The 19,792-nt window shown below is 35.0% G+C and overlaps 1 protein-coding gene across 5 annotated transcripts in view; it reads right to left on the bottom strand.

The window, feature by feature from the left end:
- EPHX2 (epoxide hydrolase 2) overlaps positions 1 to 19,526 on the bottom strand; it is a 71,631-nt gene extending 52,105 nt beyond the window's left edge. For 3 of the 5 annotated variants that reach the window (XR_012486198.1, XM_074288378.1, XM_074288379.1), the window contains exons 1-5: positions 19,348 to 19,525; positions 15,007 to 15,091; positions 14,694 to 14,853; positions 13,417 to 13,607; positions 1,939 to 2,061 (exon numbers count right to left, since the gene is read on the bottom strand). Coding sequence is in view for 3 of the 5 variants with exons in the window: in XM_074288378.1 (XP_074144479.1) it covers positions 1,939 to 2,061; positions 13,417 to 13,607; positions 14,694 to 14,853; positions 15,007 to 15,091; positions 19,348 to 19,448 (660 nt within the window). In the remaining 2 variants the exon portion in view is untranslated. Of the gene's footprint in view, positions 1 to 1,938; positions 2,062 to 13,416; positions 13,608 to 14,693; positions 14,854 to 15,006; positions 15,092 to 19,347 lie in introns of all 5 variants that reach the window. The other 2 variants (XR_012486199.1, XM_074288380.1) reach the window with 1 other exon arrangement.
- Between the last annotated feature and the right edge of the window lie 266 nt (positions 19,527 to 19,792).

The following is a 19,792-nucleotide window of genomic DNA, read 5'->3' as shown; positions in this document are numbered from 1 at the left end:
CATCTTTGTAAGAAACTTGGGGAAGGGTCTTCTATACCCCAGTAACAAAAGAAGCTAGAAAATGAGTAACAACAGCAACATCAACAACAAGACCATAGAAAACTATTATGGTGACAGGGATGATCAAAACCCAATCTCAGAAAAGGACAACAATGTCAAAATGCCTACATGTAAATTCTCAGAAGCTCAAAAAGGATTTTAAAAATCAAACAAGAAAGGTAAAAGAAAAATTAGGGAAAGAAAATGAAAGTTATATAAAAACATCTTGTTGAAGCTTGTTGAAAAAAAGCACAAAAAATGGAAAAAGATATACAAGTTTCATTGAAGAAAACTATTCCTTAAAAATTAGAAATGGGCAAGTGGAAGTTAATGACTCTAAAGGATGTAAAGAATTAATCAAACAATATCAAAGGAATGAAAAAAATAGAAAATCTGAAGTATTTAATTAGCAAAACAACTAACCTGGAAAATAGACTCTGGAGAGATTATTTAAGAATAATCGAACTACTTGAGAACCATTAATCAATCAAAAAAAAAAAAAATCTGGAAAACATCTTTCAAGAAATTATCAAAGAAAAATGCCCTGATACCCCAGAACCAGAAAGTAAAATTGTAATTGAAAGTATCCACCAATAACCTATACAAATGAAAATTTCCAGGAATATTATAGCCAAATTCAGGTCAAGGAGAAAATATTATTAGCATCCAGAAAGTAACAATTCGAATATTGAGGAGCTACTTTCAGGATTATATAGGATTTAGCAGTTTCTGTATTAAAAAGATCAAAAGGCTTAGAATATTCTGGAAGGCAAAGGAGTTCAGATCAAGAATCATGTATCCAGTAAAATTAAGCATAATCCTTCAGGGGAAAAATATGGATATTCAGTGAGATAGAGGACTTTTAAGCATCTCTGACAAAAAGACCAGAGTTAAACAGATAAACTGTTTTTAAAATAGAAGACTTGAAAAGCATAAAAAGATAAACAGAAAAGAATAAACATAAGATATTCAGTTGGATTAAACTACACAGGAAAATGATACTTATAACTCAAGAACTATAACTCTTAGAAGAGTTAAGAGGAGCAAATTCATAGAGAAATGGTATGGGTATAAATGGAATTTGATGGGATAATATAGAAAAGAATTAAGGGATGAAAAAAGAATTATATTGGGAGAAGAGGGAAGGGAGAGGCAGAAGGAGGTAAATTATTTCACATGAAAAGGTGTGAAAAGACCTGTTACACTGGAGACAAAGATGGGGGAAGGGATAAATATTGTTTGAACTTTACTCCCATCATATTTGGTTAGAAGAGGGAATAAAATACACATTGAGTTAAGTATATAACTCTATTTTACCCTATAAGGAAGCAGGAGAAAAGAGAGATATGGATGGGAAGAGGGGCTCATAGAAGGGAAGGCCAATTAAGGGAGGGGACTGTCAGAAGCAAAACACCAGTAAGGAGGGACAGAGTGAAAGGAAAGAGAGAGAGAGAGAGAGAGAGAGAGAGAGAGAGAGAGAGAGAGAGAGAGAGAGAGAGACAGACACAGACAGAAAGAGAAACACATGAGACAAGTCAGACAAATCTATACTTAGTAATCACAACTGAATATGAATGGGATGAACTCACTCATAAAATAGAAGCAGAGAGCAGAAAGGATTAAAAACCAGAATCCAAAAATAGATTGTTTACAAGAAACACAGTTGAAGCAGAGATACACACAAAGTAAAGGTAAAAGGCTAAAGAATTTATTAACACACAAGGACTAGTAAAAATAAAGGATTTTTAAAGATCATCCACAAGGGCTAAATCAAAAAGGCTATTTATTCTTTTTTCTTTTCTTTTGACAAGGCATTTGGTATTAAATTAGGCTGTTTATTCTTAGATTAAATAAAACTGGTTCCAATAATTAACATGACAGCTTTAAGCTCATAATTACCTGTATGCCAGTTGATTTTTCCAGTTCCTTCAGGGCCATGTCAGTATCTTGGGCAAGGATGGTGACCATTCCCATTTCACGAGCTTTCTTGAGGTTGGCTCCAATGTCATCTAAGAAAACAGCCTGAGACAAGGAGAAAGGAGGTTAAAATGAGGCATAAAAATTTTAGGGCAAAGGCATTTGTTAAATATAATTCAAAGAAATATAAGAAAAATGATGATGGATGATCAATTTAAGTATACATGCTATAGTAAACTTAATTTAATCAAAAATCAACTTAGAAATGACTCCTAGAGTTCCGAAATCCTGTCAAGTCTTAAGTCAACAATGGAATAACAAGGGCAGGAAATCCAGACCAAAGGCAAGTCTGCTGTCCTGTGATTCTGTACCTGCAGAGCTTTACAACTGACTAATAGTGGTTAAATTAAGTCTAAGGAGGGATTATCCAATAATAGACTCAAACCCTGGTCAAGAACTCTCAGAGTTCAGACCAGGAAGATAGTGATCAGATTTTGCCCTAGATCATGCCATTTTGGGAATACAGAATGCTTGTAGGTTTCCAACCTGAGTTGTTCTCAAGATTCTGGAATAGCAAAGGAAAAAAGCTGAGTTCTTCTTCTTTCTGTACTTCTCAGGTGTACATAGAAGTCTAACATAAAGTCCAAACTCAGAAAGTACAATAGAAGAATGAACAAATAAAAAAAGAATTCAACTATAAAAGGTTATTATGATGACATCAATGCTCAAGACACAAATTCAGAAGAGAAGTATTCCAAAACATGTATATGCCTAGAGTTAAAAAAAAATAAAAGGCATAGATATGACACAAGTTCATTTCTAGAATTTTTGAAAGAGATGAAGCAGGAAATTTTTTAAAGAATATTTTTAAATTATTTCTAAAATGAGATGAGTACTAGAACAAGCACAGGCAAAAAGCAAAAAAAAATATAACTTTTGTAGATGACACAATGATTTAGTTAGATAATTCTAGAAAGTCAACTAAAAAACTAGCTTCAATAAAATTTGAAATTTAATAAACCATAAAATAAACTACACAAATTATTAGCATTTCTGTATTTGAATTATATTAGTAGGAGAAGATAGAAAGGTTACATTTAAAATAAAGGAAACAAAATATTTATGTTAAAATGTACTCACAAGAATTGTATAAACATAACCCATAAAACATTCAAATACATAAAAACACAAGTCTAAATAATTGAATAAATATTAATTGCTTTGGGTATACTGAACCCAGTATTTTACAAAAGTAAAAAATATCTAAATTAACTTTCAATGCCATTTCAATCAAACTACCAAAGATTAATTTGTAGAGGTCTAAATAAATAACTAAATTCATCTGGAAGAACAAAAGATCAAGAATCTCAAAGTAATTAATGAAAAAGGTGGGAAAGAAGAAAGTACAATAAGAGTAGATTTTAAACTATATTATATTAATAATCATCAAAACAATTTGGTACATCTTCAAAAATAGAAGGATTGATTAGTGGAACAGATTATATATATATATATATATATATATATATATATATATATATATATATACATTTAGAAAACACTAAGGTACTTTGATAAATCTAAAGATTCCAACTATTGGAGCAAGGACCCATCATTCAACAAAAACTTTTGGAAAAACGAAAAGAGTCTGGCAGAAAACTAGGTTTAGATCGGCCTCTCACAGTATATGCCAAATAGGTACATAACACAGACATACATAAAGGATGTATGAATTAGAAGAGCAAGGAATAAATTACCTGTCAAATCTAAGGAAAAAGGAAGTTTGACCAATAGTATACTAATAAATTTGACAATGTAAATGAAGTAAATAAATATTTCCAAAAATATAGATTATCCAGATTAACAGAGGAAGAAATAAATTATTTAAATAGTACAATTTTAGAAAAAAAAGTTGAACAAGCCATCAATGAACTCCCTAAAAAAAAATCTCCAGGACTAGATGGATTTAAGGTGAATTCTACCAAATATTTAAAGAACAATTAATTTCAATACTAATTAAACTATTGTAAGGAATCTTAGTGAGTAGGGAATCTTAAGTAAATCTCAGTCATGTCTTTTGTGTAACTTTTTGCTGAGAACATGAAAATATGCTTGTAGCTGCCTGATGGAATTCCAGGAAAAACATAAAGAAAGGGAGGCCCATCCTGCCTTTACATTATCAATGTACATTGACCATTGAGTATCCTTTATTGCAGGCCTGTTTTTACCCTGGAAACCTGGACAGTTCCTTGAGTAAATACAGTCCTTCTAAAGGAATGAACAAATATTCTCCTTGGTGGGACTCTTACAATGAAGTATCCTGTACCTTGGAGGGTAGTATGTCTCAAGATGCATATATCAAATGAGAATACTTAGTATAGTCCCTTCTTTGTTCTCAGCCTATAAAAACCACCTAGTTGAAAGGAACTTTGAGGATTTAGGCTAGGAAGTTTTATACAAACATTCCTAGCAATGGCTATTACTTGAGACTAAATAGCTGACTATACTCCCAGTCAAGGAACTCAGATGTTGGTGCTTCCCCAGAGTGGTGGTGATGTATGCTGTTATGTTATTTGTTTGCTTATTAGAGTGGCAAATGGTGTTAATTGTATTTTACTTTTGTGCTATGAATTTCTTCTTCTCTTATGTCTTATTTAAATCAAGTTTCTCAACAGTAAGAAACTTGTATCCACCCTTTTTAAGACTATGCCTGTTAAATATGAATTCCAAAACTAGATTAATCTTACAATTATTTGGAAAAAATAGGTGAAAAAGAGTTCTACCAAATTCCTTTTATGAAACAGATACAGTGCTGATACCTAAAACAGGAAGGGCCAAAATGAAGAAGGAAAATTACAAATTAATTTCCCTAATGAAACCAGCAACTTATCACCAGAAAATACACTATGAAGAAGTAAAATTTATACCAGGAATACAGGGCTGGTTCAATACCAGGAAAACTATCGCTATAATTGACCATATTAATTACCAAACTAACAAAATTCATTAAATTATTTTAATAGATGCAGAAAAAGCATTTGACAAAATCCAATATGCGTTTCTCTTAAAACCACTAGAAAGCATAGAAATGAATGGAGTTTTCCTTAAAATAATAAGTACTATCTATCCAAAACCATCAGCAAGCATTATATGTAATAGGGATAAGATACAAACATTCCTAGTAAGATCAGGAGTAAAATAATGTTGCCCATTATCACCACTATTATTCCGAATCATACTAGAATTGTTAGCTTTAACAATAAGAGAAGAAAAATACACTGAAACAAGGAAACAAAACAATCACTCTTTGCAGATGACATGATGATACATTTAGAAAATCTTAGAAAATCACCTAAAAAGCTATTAGAAACAATTAGCAACTTCAGTAAAATTGCAGGATATAGGGGCAGCTAGGTAGCGCAGTGGATAGAGCACCAGCCCTGAATTCAGGAGGACCCGAGTTCAAATCTGGTCTCAGACACTTAACACTTCCTAGCTGTGTGACCCTGGGTAAGTCACTTAACCCCAGCCTCAAAAAAAAAAAAAAAAAAAAAAAATTGCAGGATATAAAATAAACCCACACAAATCATCGGCATTTCTACCTGCTACCAACAAAACTCAACAGTAAAAGATAAAAAAGAGAAATCCTATTTGAAGTAAGTGTAGATAATATAAAATATTTGGGAGTCTACCTGCTAAGACAAAGCCAGAACTATATGAACACAATCATAAAACACTTTTCACACAAATAAATTTAGAACTAAACATCTGGAGGAATATCACGTGCTCATGGATAGGCTGAACTATTATAATAAAAATGACAATTCTATCTAAATTAATTTACTTTTTCAGTAAAAATCAAACTGCCAAGAAATAACTTTATAGAGCTAGAAAAAAATAATAACAAAATTCATTTGGAAGAACTAAAAAATCAAAAATACCAAGGGAACTAATGAAAAATAATGCAAAGAAAGGTTTCTTAAGCACACCAAACCTAAAAATACATTATAAAGCAGTAGTAATGATCATCAATTGTGAAAAATAGCTACTCTAATTAATACTGTGATTCAAGACAAATCTGAAGGACTTATGATGAAAAATGCTACCCATCTCCAGAGAGAGAACTGATGAACTCTGAAAGCACTGAAATATAATTTTTTCACTTCCTTTATTTTTGGCAACATGGCTAATATGGAAATAAGTTTTGCAAGACTTCACAAATATAATTGATACTATATTACTGACTTTCTCAATGGGAGGGGGAAAGACTGGATTGAGGGGAGAGAGAGCCATTTGATCTGCACCACATATAGGATCTACCTCAGAAATGATCTCCATGTTTCTCATCTCCCTCCCCTTCTTTTTTCTCCTCTTCTATTCCTTTTCCCTGATTCCCAGAAAAACAGAAAAAAAGATGCTACTAGGTTATGTTAGGCATAACCTAGGCATCTATGTCAGTCATGTGAAACTTCTGTATTTATCTTTTCCCTAGCAAATATGAAAGATATTCTCTTAATTGGGCTCTACCACATGAATAGAACCAGCTATATTCAGTGAAAGAACACTGGGAGATGAGTGTGGACCACAATATAGCATATGCACTCTTTCTGTTGTTGTTTGCATTCATTTTTGGTTTTTTTCCCCAGATAATTTTTACCTTCCTTCTAAATCCGATTTTTCTTGTGCAACAAGATAACTGTATAAATATGTATACATATATTATATTTAACATATACTTAAACATGTTTAACATGTATGGGACTGCCTGCCATCTGGGGAGGGGGTGGAGGGAAGAAGGGGAAAAGTTGGAACAGAAGTTTTTGCAAGGGTCAATGTTGAAAAATTATTCATGCATATGTTTTTCCAATAAAAAGCTATAATAATAAAAATTGGCTAATATATATCAGCTTCTAACAAAGAACTTGAAAGTTTACAAGTCTCTCAGCTTATATCAGAATTGGTTTTCTATGAGGATAAAGATTTTATGATCCTAGATTTCCACCCAGAAGGACCATCATCATCATGAAGAGCTCCTATTTAGAGAGATGCCCTCCATAAATGAAGCCTTTAGGCTTATCAATACCTTAAAAAGTCCTTTCTAAAGTCTACCCGGATAAGCAGCACAGTAGATAGAGTACAAAGCCTATAGATTGCTCCCCCAAGCATATCTGAAAAATATTCTTTAAATAACAGTCTTAGAAATTTACCTGTAACATTTACAGATTAAGTGACTTGTCCATAACAGTTAAATATATTAAATTTAGGACTTGAGTTCCAGTCTTCCAGATTTCAAGGTTGGCATTCTAAGAATTGTATACTCTATTACTTCTCCCCCTGACTTCTTCTCCCCCAACTATGCTACTGGAAAATCAATAAGAATTGGCTTCTGCCTAAGATGGTTGTTTGAACAAAAGCACCAACTTCTGATGAACAAAAGAGCCTAGACAATATCTTTCAGAAAATCATCAAAGAGAACTACCTGGATATCATAGGAACAGAAGGTAAAATGACCTCTGAAAGAACTCACCAAATGCCTCCTGAAAGAGAGATCCCAAAATTAAAACCCCAAGGAATATCGTGGCTAAATTTGAGAACTATCAGACCAATGAAAAAATATTACAAGAAGCCAGAAAGAAACAATTAAAATACCGAGGAACCACTTATTGTGGCTCAGGACCTAGTAGTTTCCACTTCAAAAGAGTGAAAGGCCTGGAATCTGATATTCCTAAAGGTGAAGGATCTTGGAATGCAAATAAATTACCCTGCTGAAACTGAGCATTTTCTTTCAGGGAAGAAGATGGACATTCAATGAAACTGGCGAATTCCATGTATTTTTGATGAAAAGACCAGAGCAAAACAAAAAATTTGACCTCCAAATATAGAACTCAAAAGAAGCACAAAAAGGTAAAAAAGAAAAAAACTCATGAGAACTATATTTCTGTTATGGGTATATATTGAGAATTCATGTATAATCTGATTTTAATGTTAAAATATAAAAAAGAAACTAGAGATGGAAAGGGGATTATAAAAAAGGGGGAAAGTGGAGAGAAAATGAGGGAAATTACATCTCAGTAAGAGGCAAAGAAAACATATTATAATTGAGGGAAAGAAAGGAGGGTGATGAATGTTGTGTGAATCTTACTCTCAACAGATTTGGCCCAAAGAAAGAATATTAGATATATTTGATTTCACCTAGAAACATCTCTTATCTTATGGAAAAGTAGGAGGGGAAGGGGAAAAGGGAAGGGGTAGGCTAAATAGAAGGGAAAAGAAAAATAGTAGGAGAAAGGTATAAGAAAGGGGGAGGGTCTCTAAAGGAAGAGGACTGTTTGAGGCAAGAAGTGCTCAGAAGTAAAATACTGAGGAGGAGGAAAAGGGGAAAAGGAAAGAGAAAAGTATAATTTGGGGTTAATAAGATAGTAGTCATTTTAGCTGTAAACATAATTGGATAACAGACTGGATTAAAAGCCAGAATCCTATAATATATTATTTACAAGAAACACATTTAAAGCAGAGTGGCTGGAGTAGAATCTGTTATGCTTCAGGTGGAGTAAAAAAAGCAGGGGTAGCCATCCTCATCTCAGATCAAGCAAAAGCAAAAAAATGATCTGATTAAAAGAGATAAGAAAGGAAATTATATTTTGCTAAAGGGTAGCATAAATAATGAAGCAATATTAATACTAAACATATATGCACCAAGTGGTGTAGCATCTAAATTCCTAAAGGAGAAGTTAAGAGAGTTGCAAAAAGAAATAGACAGCAAAACTATAATAATGGGAGATATCAACCTTGCTCTCTTAGAACTAGATAAATTAAACCATAAAATAAATAAGAAAGAAGTTAAAGAGGTAAATAGAATACTAGAAAAACTAGATATGATAGATCTTTGGTGAAAATTGAATGGAGACAAAAAGGAGTACACTTTCTTCTCAGCAGTTCATGGAACCTATACAAAAACTGACCATATATTAGGACATAAAGACCTCAAAATCAAATGCAAAAAGGCAGAAATAGTACATGCATTTTTTTCAGATCACGATGCAATAAAAATTACATTCAATAAAGGGGAAATAGACCAAAAAGAAATTGGAAATGAAATAATCTCATCCTAAAGAACGAATGGGTGAAATAGCAAATCATAGACACAATCAATAATTTCATCCAAGAGAATGACAATAATGAGACAACATTCCAAAATTTGGGGGATGCAGCCAAAGTGGTAATAAAGAGAAATTTTATATCTCTAGATGCTTATTTACATAAAATAGAGAAAGAAAATATCAATAAATTGGGCTTGCAACTAAAAAAGCTAGAAAAAGGATAAATTAAAAACTCCTAATCAAATACCAAACTTGAAATTCTAAAAATTAAAGGAAAGATCAACAAAATTGAAACTAAAAAACTATTGAATTAATAAATAAAACTATAGTTAATTATGAAAAAACCAACAAAATACATAAACCTTTAGTTAATTTGATAAGAAAAAGTAAAGAGGAAAATCAAATTGTTACTCTCAAAACTGAAAGGGAGAACTATCCACCAATAAAGAGGAAACTAGAGCAATTATTAAGAGTTACTTTGCCCAACTTTATGCCAATAAATTTGACAAACTAAGTGAAAAAGAGGAATACCTACAAAAATATAGATTGCCCATATTAACAGAAGAGGAAATAGTACTTACATAGTCCCATTTTAGAAAAAGAAATAGAACAAGATATTAATCATCTCCCTAAGAAAAAATCCCCAGGACCATATGGATTTACATGTGAATTCTACCAAGCATTTAAAGAACAAGTTAAGTTAGAGTTAAAGTTAAAGAAATTAACTCTAATACTATATAAACTATTTGAAAAAATAGGGAATGAAGGACTCCTGCCAAACTCCTTTTATGATACATACATGGTACTAATACCTAAACCAGATAGGATGAAAACAGAGAAAGAAAATTATAGACCAATCTCCCTAATAAATATCAATGCAAAAATCTTAAACATAATAAGCAAAGAGATTGCAGATAATCATCCCCAGGATAATATGCCACAACCAAGTAGGATTTATACCAGGAATGCAGGGATGGTTCAATATTAGAAAAACTATTAACATAATTGACTATATCAATAACCAAATTAACAAAAATCATATGATTATCAATAGATGCGGAAAAAGCATTTGATAAAATCCAACACCCATTCCTATTAAAAAAAAAACACACTAGAGAGTATAGAAATCAATGGACTTTTCCTTAAAATAGTCAGTAGCATCTATTATATAATAGATAAAACTATTATATATATATATATATATATATATATATATATATATATATATATATATATATATATATATATAAACTATCAGCAAGCATCATATGTAATAAGGATAAACTAGAATCATTCCCAGTAAGATCAGGGGTGAAACAAGGTTGCCCACTATTACCATTGCTATTCAGTATTGTATTAGAAATGCTAGCCTTGGCAATAAGAGAAGAAAAAGAAATTAAAGGAATTAGAGTAGGTAATGAGGAAACCAAATTATCACTCTTTGCAGATGATATGATGGTATACTTAGAGAACCCCAGAGAATCTACCAAAAAGCTATTAGAAATAATCCACAACTTTAGCAAAATTGCAGGATACAAAATAAATCCACATAAATCCTCAGCATTCTTATACATCACTATAAAATCTAATAGTAAGAGATACAAAGAGAAATTCCATCTAAAATAACTATTGATAATATAAAATATTTGGGAATCTATCTGCCAAGGGAAAGTCAGGAATTTTAAGCAAAACTACCAAACACTTTCCATACAAATAAAGTCAGATCTAAGCAACTGGAAAAATATCAAGTGCTCTTCGATAGGTTGAGCAAATATAATAAAGATGACATTACTCCCTAAACTAATCTATTTAGTGCTATACCAATCAGACTCCCAAAAAACTATTTTAATGACCTAGAAAAAATAGCCACAAAATTCATCTGGAAGAACAAAAGGTCAAGAATTTCAAAGGAATTAAAGAAGCAAAAAGCAAATGAAGGAGGCCTAGCTGTACCAGATCTAAAAATATATTATAAAATAGTAGTCATCAAAACCATTTGGTATTAGTTAAGAAATAGACTAGTTGATCAATGGAATAGGTTAGGCTCACAGAACAAAATAGCCAGTGACTATAGCAATCTAGTATTGGACAAACCCAAGACCCCAGATTTTGGAATTAGAATTCACTATTTGACAAAAGCTGCTGGGAAAATTGGAAACTAGTATGACAGAAAGTAGGCACAGATCCACACCTAACACCATAAATCAAGATAAGGTCGAAATGGGTTCATGATCTAGAATAAAGAATGATACTATAAGCAAATGAGAACATAGGATAATTTAACCTCTCAGATTTGTGGAGGAGGAAGGAATTTGTGACCAAAGAAGAACTAGAGATCATTATTGATCATAAAAATAGATAATTTTGATTATATTAAGTTAAAAAGCTTTGGTACAAACAAAACTACTACAGACAAGATTAGAATGGAAGCAATAAACTGGGGGAAAGTATTTTACATTCAAAGGATCTGATAAAGGCCTCGTTTCTAAAATACATAGAGAATTGACTCAAATTTATAATACTTCAAGCCATTCTCCAATTGACAAATGGTCAAAGGATAAACAGACAATTTTCAGATGAAGAAACTGAAACTATTTCTAGTCATATGAAAAGGTGCTCCAAATCACTATTGATCAGAGAAATGCAAATCAAGACAACTCTGAGATATCACCATGCACCTGTCAGATTGGCTAAGATGACAGGAACAGATAATGACTATGTTGGAGGGGATGTGGGAAAACTGGGAAACTGATACATTGTTGGAACTGTGAACGGATCCAACCATTCTGGCGAACAGTTTGGAACTATGCTCAAAAAGTTATCAAACTGTGCATACCCTTTGATCCAGCAGTGTTTCTATTGAGATTATATCCCTAAGAGTTTCTTCCTTCTTGATGTGATTTTTCTTGTGCAACCATATGGCTGTGTAAATATGTATACACATACTGGATCTGGCATGTATTTCTGGCATGCATTGGACTGCTGGGTGGGGGAGGAGATGGGGAGAAGAAGGGGAAAATTTGAGGCAGGGGGTTATTCAGGGGTTAATGTTGGAAAAATTACCTATGCATATGATTTGTGAATTAAAAGCTTTAATAAAAATAATTTTTTAAAAAATGTGCTGTTCCAATTTTAAACATATTTCCATATTTGTCATGTTATGTAAGAAAAATCAGACCAAAAGGGGGAAAAAACCACAAACAAGAAAACAAATGAAAAAGGTGAAAATACTATGCTTCTATCCACATTCAGTGTCCATAGTTCACTCTCTGGATATGACTGGCATTTTCCATCCCATGTTTATTGGAATTACCTTGAATCACTACATTGTTGAGAAGAGTTAAGTCTATCACAATTGATCATTAAATGATCTTGTTACTGTGTACAATGTCTCTTGATTCCATATCAGTTCATGTCTTTCCATACTTTTCTGAATAGGTTTGCTCATCATTTCTTATAGAACACTAGTATTTCATTACCTTTATATACCATATCTTATTCAGCCATTTCCCAACTGATGAGCATCCACTCAAATATCCAGTCCCTTGCCACTAAAACATTTTGCACCTATGGGTCCTTTCCCTTTTTTATTATTTCTTTGTGATACAGACCCAGTAGTGAGACTACTGCATCAAAGGGTATGCACAATTTGATAGTTCTTTGGCCATAGGTCCAAATTGTTCTCCAGAATACTTGGATCATTTCCCAACTCCACCAACAATGTATCAGTATCCCAGTTTTCCCACATCCCCTCCAACATTCGTCATTATTTTTTCCTGTCATCTTAGCCAATCTGAGAGGTATGAAGCATTAACTCAGAGTTATCTTCATTTGCATTTCTCAAATCAAGAGTGATTCAGAGAATTTTTTCATATAACTAAAAATGGATTTAATTTTTTCATCTGAAAATTGTCTGTTCATATTCTTTGACCACTTATCAACTGAGGATGACTTATATTCTTACAAATTTGAGTCAGTTCTCTAAATATTTTAGAAATGAGGCCTTTATCAGAAACATTGGCTGTAAAAAAATCTTGCCCAGCTTTCTTCTTCCCTTCTAATCTTGGCTGCATCAGCTTTGTACCAACACTTTTAAATTTAATGCCATCAAAATAATCGATCTTCCATTTCATAAAATTTTCTAGTTCTCTTTAGGTATAAACTTCTCCCATCTTCACAGATTTGAAAGGTAGACTCTGCTGTTTTCTATTTTTGCTATCTTTGTCAAAATGACATGATCTTAACTCCATTTTTCTTTTCTTTTTTTTTTAGAAGATAATGCAAAATGTTCAAAATGTATTAAATTGTTACTCAATTTTCTCCTCAAGTTAAGATTTGCAATCGGGAAACTTCAACTTACCTCATGTGGTGCCACCTTCAATGCCTCCAGAGCATATTTATAAATCTCTGGGTCTGGTTTGGCCATTCCAATTCGGCATGATTCTATCATAAAGTCAAAGTGTTTGCCTAGAGAACACACCAACTTGGCAATGGTCTCTCTCTGTGGGCTATCATCCAACCAGCTGTTGGTAAGGATGCAGGTTTTATAACCTATGAGGAAAAAAATGTATACACAAGAAATGATCACCAGCAGTGCCTTTCTTTGAAAGATCAAAATCACCTATAGGAATGCTATCTGATTTACAAGGAAAGAACCAAATTGGGGTGCACTGGAATAGCAAATATAGCCTTCTCTCTACCACAATTTCATTTCTGTGACTCTTTTTCCAGATCATCAGTTCTCAGAACTACAGACTAGGTATGAAGATGGACTCAGGATAATCTAGAATCCTTTCCCTTGGTCTCCTTCTAAGTTACAGGTAAGAAAATATCTCTTCATTATGTGTTTAAAATAAAATGCATTGTATTCTACCATAACCACCAGGTGCCAAACTTCTTTATAACACTAATCTGGGATTTAAGGACTGCTTCTCTGATTTTACATCCAGGGAAACTGAAACGGAAGTATATTACTTCCTGGATGTTAAGTATCCAAAGCCAGTCATTTCTTGAAGAAAGAGGAAAACAAAAAATGCAATTATTTCTATATTTTGAGTGAGAAAATAAGAAAGTGGGATAGTCTAGTCATTGCTTGTTTCCTAAAAGGTAGTGGAGTGGTTACAAACTTATACATATCTATGTGCAAGAGCATTCTACCTAACTCCATCCCATATCAATGAATGAATTCAGGTCTCACAACTCACAAGTTAATCATTCTTTTTCTAAAGCAGAAATCTGAAAGATGAAATTCCAAGTTGACATAGTAGATCAAATGCTTAAATTTTGAATCAGGAAGATTGAGTTCAGATCCCATTTCTGATACTGACATTTATTAGCTATGTGACCAAATCATTTAATGTCTCTGAGCTTTAGAAAATTCTAGGACATTGAACTGGTTATTATATGCATAAGTAGAAAGAGTTGCTACATGGATCAAATCATCAGTTTTAGGCATTTCAATGTTATTATTTTCTGTATTCTTTATTGAGGCTTAGTGTGATCCACAATCTGATTCTTGTACTTTCTCAAGTCTTTGATTTATGATATCATTGAGCATTTTGCTTCGTTTTAGACTAAATGTATCTAAGTATTTATGAATGACCCTCAGAAAAAAAGTGTAAAGCAATTGGATCCTACCCTTATTTCTCAAAGTGATAGCAGCCTGAAGCATAGGATAATTGATCTTTCCTTTTGAAATCACCTCTTCAAAGATTTTCTGAATAGAGAATTGCTTTGGGAGGCAGAAACCAGAGGCTGCAGAAAGCTTCCTACAATCTTCTTCCATGAGAGGAACCCACTACAAAAAATAGATATATAAGGTAAATGCTAGAGAGAAAAAACAGATACACTATTATACTGTTTGTCTAACCTTTCTGGAATACAACTCAACTATTCCTATTCTTTGACCCTGCAATCCCACTAGAGGGTATCTATCCCAGAAAAGTCTTACCTGTGAAAATGTGATCTCTCCTCTCATGAGGCACAGGTAGGGGTTTTCAACATCTCCCTGAGCAATTGCTTTGTTTAAAAATCCCCTACAAGTTTCAAACAAAGAAACAAACAAATAAATAATATTCCAGGTGTTAATGGACACATTACAAATATGTTATTTCCTGTCCACCTGATAAGATTGAGCTTCTCCTTGCAAAAGTCAATCTTTCTACTTGCACAAATAATTCCATTCCATCCTCTCAACTTCAGTAGATTTCCCTCTTTCATCATGCTTGTATCACGTTTCTTCAATTTCTCACTGTCTACTGGCAGTTTCCCTACTGCCTACAATCATGTCTACATCTCTGCCATATTCAAAAATTTCTCCCTTGATTTTTCCATCCCCAAGCTCTTCCCATTTCTTTTTTACCTTTTGGGGGAAAACACCATAAACATCAGGTGCCTTCACATCTCACTTTAGCCTCTTCTTTATCCTTGACTCTCTGGCTTCTAATGTTCCATATCTTCCTGCCCTCATGACTTCCTACGTCATCCTTTACGTTTCCTAATTGGTCTCCTGGACACTAGTGTCTCTTCTCTCCCATTTGTCTTCTTCATAGCTGCCAAAGTGATTTTCCTAAAGCATAGGTGTGACCTTGTCAACATCCCCTATCTCTTCTTTCTGCCCTGACTCAGCTCAATATACTCCAAACTGTTACCTTTAGCATCTAATACAAATTCTTTTATTTAACCTCTCAAACCCAACTCAACTTTCTAGCATACATTACTCCCCTTGATGCACCCAATTGGATTTCTTGTTGTTACTCATCAATGACTCACCAGGTTCTCCCAGGTGCCAGAATTCACTCACCCCTCATTTTCATCTCTTAAAATAGTTTCCTTTAAATTCTGCTCAAATATGGCTTGCTACAGGAAATCTTTCCTGATTCCCCAACTGTTAACTTCCTTTCCAATGAATTATCTTGTATGTATTTGATACATCTTTTGTATATAAAGCAGTTATAAGTGTACATACTATCTCTCCATATATAATATGAGTTCTTTGATGGCAAGGACTATTTTATTCTTATTTTTGTATTCATAACTCCTGCATGTATAGTATAACTTTTGGCAGATAGTATGTGTTGAATTAATACATGTTGTGACTGATCAAGGTATGCTGTAATTTTCAAAAATCTCATTTTTCTAGCCTACTCTTTCTCTAAGAGGCTATCTTTTCCCCAGTCAGGTCCCCTTTTCCTACCGTCTTCTCTCTGTCTTCTCTCTGGATTATCTCCTTCTCTGGAAAGTTTTCTACCTGGAGCATTCCAAGTTCAAAATTTTCAGTTTTCTAGATGTCTGGAAGTTACCTTTCTGTGGTATCTACAGCAGGACATCCAGTCATCCCTCGATAGTCACCAGATAAGGCCAAGTTAAGAGCCCTTCCCATTGCATGGGAAATGCTAGTCTCAATCCTATTGTGAAGGATACTAATGGGCTATCCTAGTTTGGAACTGTTAGCACTACCTAAGTTGTCTGTTGCCATCTTGAGTATCTCCAATTAAACCCATTGGTTTCTCTCTCAGGCCTTTCCTTCCTTTAAAATGCCAAATTAAAGAGCCTATGGATCGCAGTATTAACCTGCTCATTTGATGCTTCTAAAGGCCCCTGACAAGGCTCCCACTCTCTCCAATGCTGTCAGTCTCTGTTACTGTGGTGACTGCCACATCAGCAACTAGAACCTCGGATACCCCCAAGAATACCTATATGTCTAACTTCACTCCTGGGCAGCACACAACTAATAAGTTCAAAATTGTGAACAATTTACCTTAGGGATGACTGAGCATCAAATTATGACAGACATCTATAGTCTTAAACCAAGCCAGAAACTCCCTTGGTTACAAAGGTAATTGATGATAGAAACACAAGTTAAAAGTACATGTCCGTAAAGTACATGGTGAATTGTTGATAATGGCTCCAATGAAGTATAGAGTATTACAAAGCTCATTGGTCTTGCAGCACATATAAAGGAGGATGAACACAGTGGAGAAGAAACTGAAAACTGTCCCCATAGGAAACTGGAGGAAGTAGGAACAATAACCTAGAGAATAGAAGGTTGGGGGTGGGGGTAGAATTGTGAGACATGTTCATAATTGCCATTCTTAGGTCTTTGTCATGTGCAAGAGGCAATAGAAATGTTTTTTTCTATTCTCAGTAGATAAAAGTGCCAGGCCTGGAATCAAAAAGACTCATTTTACTGAATTCAAATCTGGCCTTAGACACTTATTATCTGGGTGACCCCGGGCAAATCATATAACACTGTTTGCCTCAGTCTCCTCACCTGACAAATGAGCTCAAGAAAGAAATGGCTAATCACTCCAGGACCCTTGTCAAAACAGCCACAAATAGGGCCTTAGAGAGTCAAGGACAACTGAACAATGACAACACACAGAGCAGAACTACATTTAAGGAGTGTACCCAAGCTATCATCTCTTTATTTCTGATCCAGATGCTGTACTTTATATTTATTCATACCCATGAGGTATCTTCCTGCAAGATCACATCAACCCTGGGATGTATACCTCATCTGTACCCCTTACTTAGGGGTACAGACAAGGTTTCCCAGACTGACTGGAGAAGATGGGGGGCAGAAAGCTTCTCCAGGATCTTTCATTTGTGCATAATGGCTAGCACATGATTTGGACTTCATCAAGCTCTAGTGTTGTATATATTCTTCTTCCCACCTTCTCCCCTTTAATGTCCTTTCATATATTATTGTCTCCCCATGAGACTATAAGCTCCTCGAGGTCAGGGACTATTGTTTGCCTCTTTATAAAGTGGCCCTTAGGAACTTAGTAAATTACAGGAATAACAATAGGAACTTAATAAATGTTTATTAACTAAGTTAAGAAGTTGGGACCCAAAGTGATACTTACTGGGGTGTAAGTCTCACCTGTGTAACTTGCTAACCTTGGAGCTTTGGGTACATCATTTCACCTCTCTTAGCCACAATATACTCACTTGTCAAACAAAGGAATTGCATAGATTGGCAAGAAACAATCAAATAGCGCAGCATGAATGTGATACAATATTATGATGCTGTAAGAAGTAATGAATATTAAGAATTTTGAAAAGCATGGGAGACTGATATAAACTGATATACAATAAAGCGAAGTAATACACACCAGAACCACAACGGAAAGATCAACAACATCAAAACCACATGCTATGTAATAAGCAAGTGAGGCTTTTAAAAAGAGCTATGTGAAGGTGCTCCCTGCTATTTCTTTGCAGGGGGGAAAGTTTATATGTGCAATACTATTTATGATGGGAAATCTTTTTTGATAACTTGCTTTTTGTTTTGAACTTTTCTTTCTTTTCTGTCCTTTTCGGGAGAGTGAAAGTGACACAAGCATTGATAAATATGTGCATACTTTGTGCCTACATATGCATTTTATTAATATCTTATTTGCTGGAAGGGATAATAATAATAACAATGTTTAAATTTGCAAAGCACTTGACAAATATTATTTTATCCTCATATCAACCTTACAGGTTGATGATATTACTCCCGTTTTACAGGTGAAAAAATCAGATACACCTACACAAAAATATGCTTTCACATGTTCACATACACACATGGATTATGTTTACATGTGCATTTATATGTGTGCGCACACACACAGACAAGACACTGTCGCTAAGCGTGCTGGGCTGGGCTGCACTGAAGGCGCTTCCAATTTTCAAACTCTAGGCTTTGGAAGCAGAAATTTACAAGCCTTCCAACTCTTCGCCTTCACCAGCAGAGCGGCCTGCGCTTAGTGCGTGCTTTAATGACTAAATCATTAATATTTAGTAAGGTCTTGCTTGTCTTGTGCAGTGCCAAGCCACAAAAAGAAACATCCCCTTTCTCTGACGGAATTTACATTCTAACATGGCATACAATTTGAACAAAATAAATACCATCTAAGGGGGCGGAGAGCGCCAGAAGCTGGGGGAAGGGGGTGGCAGTTGCAACGCGGGAAGTAGAGTAAAATCAGTTTGTTTTTGTTTATGGAGGAGTGTACGTTCCCGGTCCTTAATGTAAAACAAAGTGGAGCTTGCAATTTAAAACCTCGCTTAAAAAAACAAAACTGCCAAACTCTCTGGAGAACAATTTAGCTTAAAGGCGGCTGAGCACGGATTTGTACGTTTCGGGGGCGGGGCTTTAAGACGCACGATTGCCGCCCCTCAGCCGGACTATTTGGGCAAAGGTTAAGAGGAAGCTGCGGGGGGGCTAGCATCCCAGACTCCCGTGTGGTGTGATAGGCCAGGCTGCCACCTCGTGCAAACGGGAGTGAGCGAGCCTCCCGCTCCCTACCTGGGCAGGGCTAGGGCCTCTTCGGTCTGGCTGAAGATGATGTTCGGGGAGGGACGCACCAGCACTCCGCCGAGGTCGAACAGAGCCGCGCGCAGCCCCATCGCTGCCGCTACTCCGAGCTCCGGCGCCGAGTCCGACTCCGGCGTTCCCCGCTGGCTGCTCTGCTCCCAGCCCCTCCCAGTCCGCTCTTACTAGGATCTGCCCCAGCCCCGCCCCTCGGAGCCCAGCCCTGGGGGTGAGGCCGACTGGCCCTCCCCTGTTACCAGAGGAAACTTTTTTTCTCCCACTGAAACTTCCAAACTCCTGTCCAGTGGCCACTGCAGAGACGGGGGTGAACCCCCCCGGGCGAGCTTTCCTCCCTGGCACCAGCCAGTTTACAACAGCCTTTATTCTTTGGCCTTCGTGTCTAGACCAGTAGGGGCTCTGAGTGGGAGGGGATGGAAAT

The sequence above is a fragment of the Sminthopsis crassicaudata genome, chromosome 2, assembly GCF_048593235.1.
Source record: "Sminthopsis crassicaudata isolate SCR6 chromosome 2, ASM4859323v1, whole genome shotgun sequence".
Lineage (NCBI taxonomy): Eukaryota > Metazoa > Chordata > Mammalia > Dasyuromorphia > Dasyuridae > Sminthopsis > Sminthopsis crassicaudata.
This window is presented reverse-complemented; position numbering and strand designations above follow the sequence as displayed.